A 16,214-nucleotide genomic window follows, 5' to 3' on the forward strand; every position below is an offset into this window, starting at 1 on the left:
GACTAGTTTCAAAAGCAAGATCTATCATTTCAAAGAAGTCTTAGAGCTTGTGCATACAGACTTATGTGGACCTATTAGGATAGAGAGTTACGGTAGAGATAAGTTTTTCATTCTTTTTGTCGATGACTATTCTAGAATGATGACTGTAGTGTATCTTTAAAAAAAATCAGAAGCTTTTCAAAAATTCAAGTGGTCTCTAGCAAGAGTAGAAAAAGAAACTGGAAAGAAGTTGAAATGTTTGAGATTAGATAGAGGTGGTGAATTCATCTCCAATGAATTCTACATTGAAAAATGAATTAAAAGGCAAGTATCAGCCCTTGATACACCTCGTCAAAATGGTATAGCTGAAAGAAGGAACGAATCCATCATGGATTGTGCAAGAACACTAATGATAGAAAATAATGTTGTGATCAAACACTAGAAGGAAGCAATCAACACTACAATACATACTTTGAACAGAGTATGGATGAAGAAAGACTCAAACCAAACTCCTTATGAACTATGGTATAGCTACAAACCTAATGTAAGTTACTTGAGAGTATTTGGTAGCAAATGTTATATCTTGAAAGAATCTAGGAAAGATAAATTTGATGTCAAAGGTGATGAAGGCATATTCCTAGGATACTCCTAAGAAGTAAAGCATACAAATGTTTGAATCTATCTACTCATAAAATCATAGAAAGTGCACATGTGAGAATCGATTAGTTTGAAGAAAAGAGTGAAGAAGAAAGCAATAAAGAGTCTATGAATTACAAAAAAATTGTTTACTATAAACCTAATACCTTGCCAAATCTATTTGGAAGAAAGGAGGCTTCACCTCCTGAGTCTCCAAAATCTCCAACAGTTATCGAGTTGCAGATAGTGCAACCTAAGTCATAGTCTGAAGGACCCGAGTCACAATCAATGGCTACCAAGCTAGAGAAAATTGAGTCTAACGGACCCAAGTCACAAACACTGGGACTCAAATCCAAAGAATCTGTGTTAGCAAGATATGTCAAAAGGCATCATGCACCTAATTAGATCATTAGAGACAAGTCAGATGGAATAATGACAAGAAACAAATTGAAAGGTACATGTTTACTTCATGAATTTGAACCTAGAAATGTTAAAGATGCTTTGGATAATCAAAATTGGACTAAGGCAATGAATAAAGAAATAGAATAAATAGAGAAGAACAAAACCTAGAATCTTGTTCCTAGACTCAAGGATAAAAATGTAATTGGCACAAAGTGGGTATTTAGAAATAATCTAAATGAAGATGGAGAAGTTGCTAGAAATAAAGAAAGGTTAGTATGTAAAGGCTATTCTCAAGAGGAAGGTATTGATTATGGTGAAAATTTACTCCTGTTGCAAGATTAGAAGGTGTTAGAACTTTACTAGCATATGCAGCCCATAGAGGATTTAAACTTTATCAAATGGATGTAAAATATACATTCTTGAATGGAATTCTTGATGAGGAAGTCTACATTGAACAACCTGAAGGGTTTGTAGATCCTAGCAAAAGAGATATGATCTACAAATTACACAAGGCATTATATGGTCTCAAGAAAGCTCCTAGAGAATGGTATGAAAGACTTCATAACTACTTGGTATAGATTGGTTTTCAAAGAACAAACGATAACAGTAGTTTGTATATCAAAGAAGGACTAGACAAGAAGATTGTATTAGCAGGAATTATTGTTGATGATACTTTATTTACAGGAAATGATGACTTATGCAAGACATTTTTAGAAGAAATGAGTAAAGAATTTGAGATGTCTATGTTTGGAGAGATAAAATTCTTTGTTGGATTGTAGATCCAATAGAAAAAATATGGTATCTACATTACTCAATCTAAATATATCAAGGAAATGCTAAAGAAATTTGAAATGGAAGATTCAAGACTAGTTGGAACCCCTATGTCTACTAGACATAAGCTTTCAAAAAATGATGTTTGTAAAGAAGTAGATCAGACCACATACAAATCAATGATTGGAAAATTGTAGTATGTAGTACATACAAGGCATGATATTGCATTTTTCATGTCCCCTTTTCAAATAATTAAAAATAATAATCTTTGCTAAGGCAGGCAAGCTCAAAAAGGTGAAGTTTCGGCAAAAGGGGCTAATCTTTGGAAACCAATGGACTGATAAATAAAAATTATTATTAAAATATGTTTTATTAACCCCTCTTGGACATGAGTTAGGGTTATGCCCTCTTTTAAGAGATTTGGAGGCATTTTAGGCTTATTCCAGAACTTGATTTTCGCTTATTGCTTTGTTGTTCTTCAAAGGCTACCAAACTTGTGGAGAAGGAGACCCAAGGATGGGATTTTTTAGGTTTCTATGAAGGCTAAGGATGGGATTTTAAAGCCATTCCATGTGCAAGCTCATGCAGAGTTTTCCCTTGTGCTGAATATTGCAAATTTGTGAGTTTTCGGGTGTGTTTTTTTGTAAGAGTTTGGTGTTTCTGGTTGAGTATTTCATATCAGTTTGGGTTGCTATTATATTTCAAAATTTTAAATGTTAAAATAGAGATGAATATATGTATTAGGTCATGGTTAAACTTTTGTGATATATTATTAGTGTTTTGTGGTGTTTTCGGGCTATTTTGTGTTATTTTCGAGAGCCCAATGAGCATTGTTTTTGCCCTCCATTTGGGAGTTGTTGTGTAAATGTTATACAGATCTAGAAATTTCATTTTGTAGGCTATTATACTACTGAAATTTTTATAAAAATTTCCACTTTCAGATCTATTAATAATATGTGAAGCTGTGAAGTTTTTGGCACTATTTCGGGCATACCTGATTTGGGGTTTATTGAGAAATTGGTGGATCTTTGAAATATTAGTTGTTTGATTTTAAAAATTTGATTAGAGGCTTGAAATATCATATAGAATTAGAGGAAGGGACATTTCAATGGTATCAAAGCTATGATCTTGCCAGCCTAAGGGTTTGTAGAAGTTTGCATGCATCCAAGTGAAAGAGAAAAGAGATATTTGCAGCGAGAAAAGATTAAAGAAATTTTGATCAAACCTTCAGTTAAAAGTAAAAGTAGAAAATTCAAGAAAGGAAAAAGTATGGCTGATCAAGATGAGATGGCAAAGAAATTTTTCCAAGACATCCAAAATACTCAGAAACAAATAGTGCATAGTTTGGCAAAAACTAGAGAGGCTTTGTGGATATTGACAAAAAAATTGCAAGGAGTTGCATCTATTAATGAGAAAGGGAGCACTTCAGAGGAGCCAAGAAATCTGAAACCCACACCCTCTAAATCAAAAAAAACTATTTTCTTTCCTACAGATGAGCCACCAGTACCAAATTCAGCCCTTAATCCCGTGGAAGAGGTTACAAGTAACTTGATTACATTAAGAGCTACTTACAATGGCTTAGATGATGACTTTCGCAGTTTAGTTCCTTTTAGAGAATATGTGGATATGATGAACACTTTGATGCCCAAGAAAGAGTACAGGAGGGAGCATGACATAAGTGGAAGAGAGCTCAAAAATAAAATAAACAAGTTTACAGCACCTACTTTGATGGAACAAATAAAATTTCAGCTAGAGCATGGCTACAAAAATTACAGACCTTCTTCACACTTAACCCCATGAAGGAGAGTGATGTTGTTCAATTTGCAAGTCTACACTTGAAAGATGTAGCCTATGATTGGTGGTATTATGGAATGACTACTCAAGTTCATGATCAGGTAACTACATTTGATGATTTCAATCAAAGAGTGATAGATAGATTTGACCTCAAGGATGATGAAGAGTACTTTAAAGAATTGTCAAAGTTGAAGCAAACCAAATTAGTTAATGAATATATACAAGAGTTTCAAAAAGTGGTTGTTATGATACCTGATATGAGTGAAAAGAGGATTGTTTATCTTTTCCTTGATGGTTTGGAAGATTCTATTAATGGTTTGGTTAAGACTTTCTCACCCTCAACCTTACAGGAAGCTATCAAAAGAAGCTTGCAACTTGAAACTTGTGTGCCTATGAAACCAGTCACTAATCAAAAACCCCCAAATCTTGGGCAACATAAGGGGAATTTTTAGAAAAATACTTTTCCAGCACTACCACCAAAAGTTGTGATAAATGTGGCAAAAAAGAAGGTAGATGAAGAGACTAGGAGTGAATTATGAAGGAAAAAGCTTTGTTTCACTTGTAGAGAACCATGGGTTTTGGGACACAGATGTTTGGGGAAAGGTCAAGTGCACTGTATTGAAGTTGCTTCAGAATCTGATTCAAATGAGCATGAGGAATTTCATGACACTAAGGAGGAGGAAGAAGAAGAGAAAGAAAAAGAAATCAGCAAGGATGGCACTTTAGCAGCATTATCAGGAGTCCCAAGATACCACCCCTTTCAAATTTGAGGGGTACTAGCAGGGCAAAGGTTGATAGTTCTTCTTGATAGTGGGGCAACTCACAATTTTATTAATGAGGGATTTGTCATGAAAAGAGGGCTTAAAGTAGAAGATTTTGAGGGATTCAATGTTACTATAGCTGATGGATTCACTATGCCTTGCACATGGGTGGTGAAACAACTCGAGATGACCTTAGGAGATTATAAATTATGTGATGACTTCTATGTGGTTGGCATTGGGGAGACAGATCTTGTTTTGGGTGTTCAATGGTTGCACTCTATTAGAGGCTATTACATGAACCATCAAACTATGGAGTTTAAATTTCATTCCAATGGGAAAGAAGTCATATTGAGAGGCTTATTGAATGGAGCACCTAAGGCGGTCTCTGCAAAGAGGATGGAGAGGACTTTTTGAAGAGGACAAGTAGCATGGGCAGCAATAGTCATAATCCATCCAAAAAATTCTCCAAAGAATCAAGGTAATTTCCATTTTGAAATTCAAAATATTCTTGATAAGCATAGTATAGTTTTCAATGACTTGCCTCCAGGATTACCACCAGATAAAGGTTTTGAGCATGTTATAGAGTTAGAACAGGGTGCCAAACCAGTTATAACAACCCCATACCGCCATCCAAGAGGTTATAAGGAAGAAATTGAAAAAACTATTAAAGAACTCCTGGACATGGGATTCATAAGGCCTAGCTCTAGTCCATTTGCATCATCTGTGGTACTTGTCAAGAAAAAGGATGGTACAATGAAAATGTGTATAGACTACAAGGCTCTAAACAAGAAGACCATAAAAAATAGGTATCCCATACCACACATAGATGAAATCATTGATGAGTTACATGGTGTTGTATACTTCTCAAAAATTGACTTAAGATCAGGGTACCATCAAATCCGAATGAGGAGTGAAGATGTGGAAAAGACTGCGTTCAGATGTCACTATGGGCACTTTGAATTTCTTGTTATGCCATTTGGCCTCACTAATGCACCTGCAACATTCCAATCTTGTATGAATAAGGTATTCAGCCAACATCTTCGAAAATTTGTTTTGGTATTTTTGATGATATCTTGATTTACAGTAAAACATGGGAAGAGCATCTAAAGCACATAGACACTATTTTGGGAATCTTGGAGCAGCAATCCTTCTATGCTAAGCTATCTAAATGTGAGTTTGGTTTGACAGAGATCCTATATTTGGGACATATTATAAGTTCTAAAGGAGTATAGGTTGATCAACAAAAAATCCAGGCAATTTTGGATTGGCCTCCACCCACTAATCTTACACAGTTGAGAGGTTTCTTTGGGTTGTGTACCTACTATAGGAGATTTGCCAAGGGATTTTCTCAGCTTGCTGCCCCCTTGACTGATTTGACAAAGAAAGGAGCTTTTGTTTGGACAGAAGAGGCACAAAAAACATTTGATAAGCTCAAGGAGGTAATGAGTTCATGCCTTGTGCTTGCAATTCTGGATTTCTCTTTACCTTTTGTTGTTGAATGTGATGCTTCTGGAGAAGGTATAGGGGCTATCCTAACTCAAAGGGGACATCCAATAGCATTTGAGAGTAGAAAATTAAATTAATCAGAGAAAGGTTACTCCATCTATGATAAGGAAATGTTAGCAATCATGCATGCACTTCATAAGTTTAGACAATATTTGGTATGTGGGAGATTCATTGTAAAGACAGACCATAATAGCCTCAGGTTCTTCTTGAACCAAAGGGATTTGAATGATCGACAAAAAAAATGGGTAAGCAAATTGCAAGCTTATGATTTTGATATTGAATACATGAAAGGAAAGAATAATGTGATTGTTGATGCTTTCTCAAGAAAGCCCACTTTGTGTTCCTTAACATCTATCTCTGTTGATTGGAAAGTCTCCATAATTTCAGAATATGCTAAAGATTCCTTTGCCACAAAGATTTTGGATAAGTTAGTGGATGATAACAGGTACAAGGTTGTTGATGAATTGATTTATTACAAGAATAGGATCTTCTTAGTGCCAAGATAAAAAACTAAAGAGAGGATATTGAGGGCCTTTCATGACACACCTTTGGCTAGTCATTAGGGATACTTCAAGACATACAGGCAAATTCAAGAGTGGTTTTCATGGAAGGGTATGAAGGAGGATGTCCTTAAACACATTAAGGAATGTATGGTATGCCAACAAAGCAAGAGTGAGAAAATTTTTCCTACAGGGTTGTTGCAGCCACTTCCTATTCCTGAACAAAAATGGGAAAGTATTTCCATGGACTTCATTACTGGGTTGCCCAAAGTTCAAGGTAAGGATTGCATATATGTGGTGGTAGATAGACTAACTAAGTATGCACATTTCTTTCCTATCACATCTGATTTCAAAGCATCATAAGTAGTCAAATTGTTCTTCAAGGAAATTTTTAGATTACATGGCTTGCCTAGAAACATTGTCAATGACCGGGATAGTAGATTCCTCAGCTCTTTTTGGAAGGAGCTCTTTAATTTGGCAGGAACTGAACTCACTCCTAGTACTAGCTATCACCCTCAAACAGATGGACAAACAGAGATAGTTAATAAATGGATAGAGGGATATTTGAGGAACTATGTTTCAAATCAACAACATGCTTGGGTGAAATGGTTGCACCTAGGGGAGTATTGTTACAATACATCTCATCACATGTCTATTGGTATGCCTCCTTTTCATGCTCTTCATGGCTATGATGCCCTTTCCTTTGTTGATCTAGTACTTTCAGATAGCAGAGTACCTGCAACAAGTGATTTCATCAAGCAAAGCCAAGACATAATAAGGTCCCTCAAGGATAATCTACAACATGCACAGAACCAACAGAAGTTGTATGCTAATAGGAAAATGACTGAAAGATCTTTTGAGGTGGGAGATTTGGTATTTGTTAGGCTGCAGTCATATAAGCAAAGCACCTTGAAGAGGAGTGGGGCAGAGAAACTCAAGCTAAGGTTCTATGGGCCTTATAAGATCATCAAGAAGGTAGGAGAGGTAGCTCATGAATTGGAGCTCCCACCAAACAGAAAAATACATAATATTTTCTACGTATCTTGCTTGAAGAAGGTTCTAGGCCAACAAACCATAGTATCTATAGAATTACCAGCTCTTGATGATGAAGGGAAATTAGTTTTGATACCAGAAGAGATTTTGGATACAAGAGAGAAAATATTGAGAAATAGGAGCATCATAGACCATTTGGTCAAATGGAAATGATTACCAGTGGAGGATGCAACTTGGGAAGGAGCACATATTCTTGAGAATTCCAACCTTCATTTCTTGAGGACAAGAAATATTTGGGAGGGGAGGACTTGTCATGTCCTCTTTTCAAATAATTAAAAATAATAATATTTGCTAAGGCAGGCAGGCTCAAAAAGGTGAAGTTTCGGCAAAAGGGGCTAATCTTTGGAAACCAATGGACTAATAAATAAAAATTATTATTAAAATATGTTTTATTAACCCCTCTTGGACTTTAGTTAGGGTTATGTCTTCTTTTAAGGGATTTAGAGGCATTTTGGGCTTATTCCAGAACTTGATTTTTGCTTATTGCTTTGTTGTTCTTCAGAGGCTGCCAAACCTATGGAGAAGGAGACCCAAGGATGGGAGTTTGCAGGTTTTTGGGAAGGCTAAGGATGGGAGTTTAAATCCATTCCATGTGCAATCTCATGCAGAGTTTTCCCTTGTGCTAAACAGTGCAAATTTGTGAGTTTTTGGGTTTTTTTTTTGTAAGAGTTTGGTGTTTCTGGTTGAGTATTTCATATCAGTTTGGGTTGCTGCTATATTTCAGACTTTTAGATGTTAAAATAGAGCTAAATATATGTATTGGGTCATGGTTAAACTTTTGTGATAGATTATTAGTGTTTTGTGGTGTTTCCGGGCTATTTTGTGTTATTTTCGAGAGCCCGATGAGCATTATTTTTGCCTCCATTTGGGAGCTGTTGTGTAAATATTATACAGATCTAGAAATGTCATTTTTTAGGCTGTTATGCTGCTGAAATTTCTGTAAAAATGTCCACTTTCAGATCTATTAATAATATGTGAAGCTGTGAAGTTTTTGGCACTATTTCGGGCATACCCGATTTGGGGTTTATTGAGAAATTGGTGGATCTTTGAAATATTGGTTGTTTGATTTTAAAAATCTGATTAGAGACTTGAAATATCATATAAAATCAGAGGAAGGGACATTTCAACATTAGCGGTCAGTATGGTGGCAAGATTCTTAGCAAATCCAAAGAAAATCACATGATGGCAATCAAAAGAATCATGAGATATTTGAAAGGTACTGAAGAATATGGCTTATAGTACAAAATAGGAGGCAATTTGGATTTCAAAAGTATTCACAACTATTGATTGGGTAGAAAGTATTGATGACAAAAAGAGCACTAGTGGTGGAGCAATCTTTCTTGGTAAAAGACTAGTATCTTGGACAAGCAAGAAACATAATTGTATCTCTCAATCCACAGTAGAGGTAGAATGTGTGGTAGCAATAGTCAATTGTTCTAATATTGGTTCAAAAAACTATTGATAGGTATGAAGATAGAGATCAAGGATCCAGTAGTTATATATTGTGACAACACCAGTGCAATCAATATATCAAAGAATCCAGTAATGCATACCAAAACAAAACACATTGCTATAAAATATCATTTCTTGAGAGAATTGATGCAAGATAACGAAGTAAGATTGGAATATGTGAATATAAAAGAATAAATTGTAGACATATTCACCAAGCCATTACCTAAGGATGCATTTATATAACTAAGAGATAAGCTAGGGGTCATTCCCCTATCTAAAGCTCACTAAATAACACCAACCAGAGCATGTTGAAGATCAATCAGTTGGTGCAGTATTGACAAGTGCATAATTCAAATGAATCAGTACTTTAGGTACATTTATATTCATTGTTTATTGTCTTTGACATGAGATGTCAAAGAGCGAGAAGTTTTCTATCATATCTTATAGAAATTTTGTAAAGAGATGTCAAAGAGGGAGAATGAATTTAGTTTGATATAAAAGGAAGAATTTGCTATCAAAAGAAGTTGTAGCAGGCAGAAGTTTTCTGATAGAAGGAGAAACTGAAGGTAAAAAGGGCTTACACTGATAGAGGGAGTTCTCATGGATGAGAATCAAAATGAAACTAAGGATAATTCCTTACTTTATTCTTGGTTTAAAAATTTCATTGCATTATGACATGTTGTGTTGATATCAATGCCAAAGAGGGAGATTGTTGGAACAATTGATTAATTTTGTATTGTCTTTGATGTTACACAAAATGTCATATCATTGCCAATCAGTGTATGTCAAGCTCACTTGGGCATTGAAAATAGTTTTCTGTGTCTACTGAGCATTCCAGAGTTTGCCTAGTTCAGACAGTGCCTACTGAATACACTTGAGAGACAAAGGAAAGAGTTAATGAAAAAAATGTTGGATGGAACCAATGTTAATCGAGCTCACTTGGTTACCAAAGGAACTTTGTGAATATGCAATGTTGGCTGAGTTAACACAGGAAAATCATTTCTGAGTTAGTGTCTACCGAGCAAGGTTGGCTAACAAAGGATTTTCTTATTTTGGCATATTAAGCTCAATTAATTTATCTGTTGGTTCTAGCTAACTGGGGACATGAATATTAATTATTCTAAGTTATATTCTAGTCGACTGCACAACAGGAAAGATATAAATATAACGTCAAGTTGAGAATTAAAAGTGTGTGAATGCATGGTAGACAATTGAAGATTTAATGATGCTAAGAGGAAGTGAATCAGAAGGATAAGCAAAATATCCTTGTGAAGTTGAAAAGATGCATTCAATCAAGAAGGATCAAGTATACAAGCTAGAATTGAGATCTGTAATCAGCAATTTAGTTGCATCCAAAATTAGGTCATCTCATTGTTACTCTCTAATGATTGTAGCAGTGATCTAAATCTCTTAATAGAGTTGGCTTAACAACTATTTATAAATCCTCTAACGAGGTGGGATTTCTATTGAATTGTCCAAAGACCTCTAACAAGGCCACTCCTAATTGGGTGATTAAATCCTCTAATAGGGTCACACCTAACAGTGTGTTTTGTAATATTTAATAAGGTTGGCTCCTAACAGGGCTCACTTCAGAAGAGTGAAAATTAGTCTAGTTGCAATTGGTGGTTTTTCCCAAATTGGGTTTCCACGTTAAATCTTGGTGTCAAATGTGTTCATGCTATTTCTCTTATGTGTTTACACCTAAGTTAAAATAATAGTAATCACAAATAATATTTTAAGATTTGCATATTAAGTATTTACCGAGCATTTTCAGTGTTTACTGAGTTACATCATTTTCTGTGTGTTTGCCAAGCATCAACAAAGTTCAATTTTTAGAGGTTATTTTGTACTGACATCTAAGAGATCTGAGATTTATTTTTGTAGTAACTGATTCACCCCTCCTCTCTTAGTTACTCCTCTTATATTTCCAACACCCTATAACACTAGGCACCATAGTCCACTAAGACTATGATAGTAGGAGCCTTTGTCTAACCACATTAAATTTGTAAAATAGTGAGTAGGAAAATGCTCCTTAAGTTGGCCTTCTTTGAATTTATCAACATGTTTCATGAGATTGACTATAAAAGAAGGTCTCGCCTTCTCATTTTTAACATCACACATCAAGGAATTCTTCTCTCGTTAAGAAATTGAGGAAGCATTTCAATCATTTTCAAGGTAATAAAGGAGGAGATATGGCTTTAAAGCATCCAAGCATTGAAGATAGTATGATTGATCAAGTTCATATGTTTCCTCCAAGACTAAAGGCATGCATGTGCTTTGTTCTAGCATTATCAACCTTTCATGAAGACTTCCAGACAAGGAGAATTTTTTGGAAAGGTATAAATTTATCATTCAAAATTATTTTCTTTAGCTTCAAGGTTTCCTTCATACATCATTTTAATCCTTTAGATGCTTGATTGAGACATCCCATGTGCAATCTAATACCAATTTTCCTCCTTTTCACGTGTAGGTTTCCAAATCTAAGATAGAAGATCTATAGATCCAAGAAGAACAAACTAGGACAAAGAGAACCCAATTTTGAAGAAGCAAAAAGCCTAGACATTATGGCTTAGCCACATAGTTTGATACTTTTTCTACAAAATCTTCGAGCAAATGATCAGAGTGACATCCTGAATTGGAATAAGCTTATGATAGCAACATCAAACATACTATCACCTAGCGACACAATCCCACATTTTTGGCCAATTTTTTTTTCAATAGGTTTATCTTCAATTCTACCTTCCAATTCTCTACACAGAGTTTTCATTTCTAATCTAGATAGCTTACCAGATTACATTTGTTATCTTATCCAATCACGTTAACAAACTCATAAAAAAAAGATAACTCTATTCATTTGTAACCAACTTTAGTTAGGTCAAATAAATTATTTTTTAATGAAGCATTGATGAAAGTGAGTTCGATTCCTAGTTTGTATGTTTAGACTAATAATCCCTATTTCCAACCTTTTTCACCTTCTTAAACATATGTTACACATATCCTATCTATCTATTCTAGTAAAATCTCAATTGATCACCTTCTTCCCGCTGCAAATAAGAAAGAGTTCCTAAGCATATTCATTCAACACCTCTCTTATGTATCTCAGTAAGTACTAGATCATTATGCAATGTAAATCACTAAATATATCACCAACCTCTTCTAACAATGAGCCCCTTCCTCCTATATCAATAACAATAATTTGATAGGTGAACCCATAAAAATTGTTATACATCACTTATAAATATACACAAGCTATTAACTGTTGCCTTCATGTTACATAGTCTTAATGTCTTGATCATGTCACTATATGATTTGTAATCAGATTCCTCTAGCGATGTATATTTCTATATCTTATAGACGATTTATAACATCAATAATCACTTTTATCTTACATGCCCTACATTGTAGATAAGTTGTAATGCCTTTGAATAATGATAAATGGCATGCCTATCTCCATTATGTTCATTCATGGTTCCACGTTACTTTATATGCTTACATAGAACAATGAGATTCCCAAAGCCATAACATTAGTACTACATATATCATGCTCAACCCAAAATTCTATGTTATAAATCTTCTTGTCCATATTCACCAATGTGCTTTAGTTATTGTTATTATTACTTGTTATGTGTCGGTTTTTCTCTCTTTATAAGTTAGTCATTTAGTATGAACATAATTTAAGCACATACTTTGTTTTAGTAATAACCTTATTTAAGTAAAGGCACAGCCAACAGTATTTTGTGTCATTTTTAAGCAGTTCTGTTTTATTAAAGGACAAAACATTTGGCCACCATGTAGTGAGATGCTTTAGGGAAAACTCAAAGTAGAGAGGTCATTTGATCTTATTCTTTAAGTGGATGCAATTTCATACATCAGAAGTTCATCTATTGATAACACCAAATCTTGAAATGATGCTACATGGTAGGGTTGTCAAACCCTAAACATTTTATGCTCTCATAGCAGGACGTCAAAATTTATCCACAACGAAATATTTTATGCATTCACAACAGTTTCAATAGCGACTATTCTTCCTGAGCGCTCAACATTTCCAGAGCTCTCATTTTTTTCCCAAATCTCAGGCAATGCTTCCTTTATATTATGAATGCTTTCAAGTGCAAAGTCTGCTCCCTCCGTCCTAATAGGAGTGCCAACCTGTTGACATCCGAAAACCACATTATATTTATGCAGCTGAAATCTGAATAAATTAAGAACAATTTTTATTTTATTTTACTTTTAAGAATTTGCTTCTTGGATTTGATTGTGTTTGATTTTTGTATTAAAGTTTAGATCATACTCTGTAATCCATCATTAGAATGAAGAGCGCAAACAAAATGATGGATTTCTCAAAGTGTGATTCGAAACATTGAATACAAAAATCAAACACAATCAAATTCAAAAATAAATTCTACAAAGGTATAGATTGTGGAAGTTTAATGCATTAAGTTCATTAACAAACAATCCTACCAGAACAGTGTGCAAGCCAGCATGTTTTCCTGCTGCTATGTTTCTAGGACTGTCATCAAAGAAAATCTGCAGGGTAAAACAACAAACTTATAAAAACTTCCAAAAGATGCTAACATGATGACATAAACTAGAAGAAAACTAATAATTAGGCCCATTGAGACATACAGTTCTTTTGGGATCAGCATTTGCAAGGAGGAGAGCACGCTTCATAGCCTCTTTTGAGGGCTTGCAAAGAATGGATGTCTTGGAGATTACAGAAATGGGTGTATCCCATGTGTCACTAATTTCAGCAGTCTCTGGATGAGAATTGAGTGTTTCAAAGCATATCACACCTTCAAAACATTCTTCCAACCCAAGTCTGCTCAATACTTTTGCAGCATGAATTTTATCACCATTTGTAAATATCTGTCACAGAATAAACAGTTTAAGTTGTATGCTTTCATATTTCAGATCTAAAATTTGTTTCAGTTTTTCAGATTCCACATATTATGAGCCTTATTAACTTACAATTTTCCTTTGGGGCATGCTTAATAATAAGCTCCTTAGTACTGGATCTGGTTTAAGATTCTCATATGGCAATCTTCCATGAACAAAACTGCACAAATAATTGATTATGAGTATTAGCTTATAAGAGAAATAAGCTACAGAAAATTTGAATTAAACAGTAACCTTAGTAACCTTAGAAACCTCAAATCAATTAATAAAGCACTTGTGGAAACCTCTGAAATAAATTTGAAAATGCATCAACGCAAACAAGTAGAAATAAGATTAATATACCTGTGATAATCATCAAAATCGAAGTCATAGCCCACTGCCTGAATAGATCGACAAACACATTAAGTGAATAAGAGTATTAAAAAGAAAAACTGCTGTTAGAGCTGAGAAGAATCATATGAACTAGATTTTAAGAAGAGTACAACACACCGTTATTCAATCATACCCAACAAAATGAATCATAAGAATTACTTCCTAAATCCACAAAAAGAAATCATCACAATTTCCCCTGAAAACAACTGTGAATTTAATCACTGAGTAATTAATTTAAATTGCACAATTTCTGATTCATCTATTACCCCCAATTTAAATCCCCCCTTATTCCTAAAATTCCAAAAAAAACTCAAATGCATAAAATTTCCATCACAGAAAGGGGGAATCAATTCTAACCCTGAGTCCAGCCATGGTTGTCCCATAGTTCTTATACAATGCTCCACAAAAATCTGTAACTTTCTCAGCATCGACTCCAAGTCTTTGAACCGCATAATCTGTAAAACCACAATTCAGGTCTTAGAAATCTACAGAAAAACAGAAATAAGAAGAACCATCATAAAATCTGAACAGAAAAAAAATATTGCACAAATCTCATACAAACGGCTAGCGCTGAATTATTCAGCCAAAATATACCTCGAATGTTCTTAGCACATGCTGCTGCAAGCCCTGAACTTAAGGGGTACAATGTATCATCAAGATCTGAAAAACAAACCCCAATCAAATCATAAATTAGGTTAACCAATCAAGTTGGGCGCAGAACACACAAAACCAAAGTGGATATTGATTTTCCAAAACAATTGATTTTCGAGGTACACACCAAAAAGAAGGCATTCATAACGAGGCATATTGTCCGTCACGCATCTCTCATCGAACTCCATTGTTCAAATACAGAACAAAAAGAAAGTCCAGACAATAAATAAACCCTCCCTAAAACAATGCACTCTGAAATCAATGCTGGTGCTGCAATGGAAATCAAAGCAGCTGACCGAAAGATAGAAGAATGGAAAATACCCAAAAATTCTATGTCTGCAAAAAAATATTGATCTAGAGATCGAGGGGGAGTTCTAGAGGACGCCATGAAGGAGCTTAAATAGATCTCCAACGGCCCTCCAGAAAGCGAAATAACCAGACAGATTCCAAAGTCAGAACGCGTACATTTGACCTTTCATTATTAAAGTTGGTCCGGCTTAACAAATTCAAAATAATCGGGTAGCCCGTGAATGCAAACTATTTTATGTTGGCACAATTGTTCACGTTTTTCTTGTTAACAGTGCTTACAAATGTGACCAGAGCGCGGATTTGGGAATGCAAATTTGGAGCAGGTAAACGTGGCCAATAATATTTGGAATCCGTAATGTATAAAGATGACCCTTCTCTACACAATTCTAGAACTTGTTGCATTATTAGTTGGAGATTTTGGTCCCTCTTTTGGACCAAGTCTATCAAGGCAAGAGAGAATTGTTTCTCAAGCATCTTGTCTTCAATTTGATTCTTTAATATTATAAGATTAGCTACACTTTATGCCTCCTATGGCTATGGATAACAAAGAGAGTAATCTACTCAACCTCTTTCTTTCAAAGGTAGTTTAGATAGACTTGGATCCAAGATCCACATCTAATTATCCTTGCGATGGGATTCTCTATAGTTTGTTTATATACAAGATTTGTGTCATATCAAGGATTGGATTGTGTTTGTGTCATATCAAGGATTGGATTGTCTAGGAGATCTTTTGCTTCTAGTTTTACTTAATAAAAAATACTTTATAATAGATTTACGTAAATTTATTAGTGTCTTGGTATATCATTAATTGATTCAATCAAATGTGATGGAGTTGTACAATCATCTTATCAAATTAATACTAAATTCTTAGAATCCATAGTCCCAACTTTAGATCTATGTAAGAGTGAGGAACACAAGTATAGAAAATCTAACTACTATAAAAGAAAACCATACTTGTAAGCCTACAAGAAGGAACATGATATATTCTTTGAGTGTACAAATAATGTTCTAACTACTCTAGGACATTGATAATGAAGACCTTATTTATATTTTCAATGTTCAATACCTCTGGGTGTTGGGAGTGGGAGATGAATCAACATGCACAAAAGCTTAACTTAATCTATCATACACC

At 34.7% G+C, this 16,214-nt stretch overlaps 1 protein-coding gene across 1 annotated transcript; it reads right to left on the bottom strand.

Moving 5' to 3' along the window:
• Window positions 1-12,657: 12,657 nt before the first annotated feature.
• On the bottom strand, window positions 12,658-15,416 carry LOC149543547 (uncharacterized protein C24B11.05-like). Its single transcript, XM_089798335.1, has 8 exons — window positions 14,901-15,416; window positions 14,717-14,782; window positions 14,480-14,577; window positions 14,093-14,130; window positions 13,823-13,910; window positions 13,481-13,720; window positions 13,316-13,381; window positions 12,658-13,003 (listed from the first exon to the last, which is right to left on the bottom strand). Exons 1-8 carry the CDS (start codon window positions 14,959-14,961, stop codon window positions 12,845-12,847), a joined length of 816 nt encoding a protein of 271 aa, XP_089654461.1. The 5' UTR covers window positions 14,962-15,416; the 3' UTR covers window positions 12,658-12,844.
• Window positions 15,417-16,214: the final 798 nt, after the last annotated feature.

The sequence above is a fragment of the Cupressus sempervirens genome, chromosome 8 (assembly GCF_028749045.1).
Source record: "Cupressus sempervirens isolate cs-2001-9-10 chromosome 8, ASM2874904v1, whole genome shotgun sequence".
Lineage (NCBI taxonomy): Eukaryota > Viridiplantae > Streptophyta > Pinopsida > Cupressales > Cupressaceae > Cupressus > Cupressus sempervirens.

Excerpts from the sequence above, each read along its gene's own strand:
- LOC149543547 (XM_089798335.1), bottom strand. The coding sequence starts at position 14,961 with ATGGAGTTCGATGAGAGATGCGTGACGGACAATATGCCTCGTTATGAA. Across the intron at positions 14,578-14,716 it reads ATGTGCTAAGAACATTCGAG|ATTATGCGGTTCAAAGACTT; the intron begins GTATATTTTGGC and ends GTGGTTTTACAG. Across the intron at positions 14,131-14,479 it reads CAACCATGGCTGGACTCAGG|GCAGTGGGCTATGACTTCGA; the intron begins GTTAGAATTGAT and ends CGATCTATTCAG.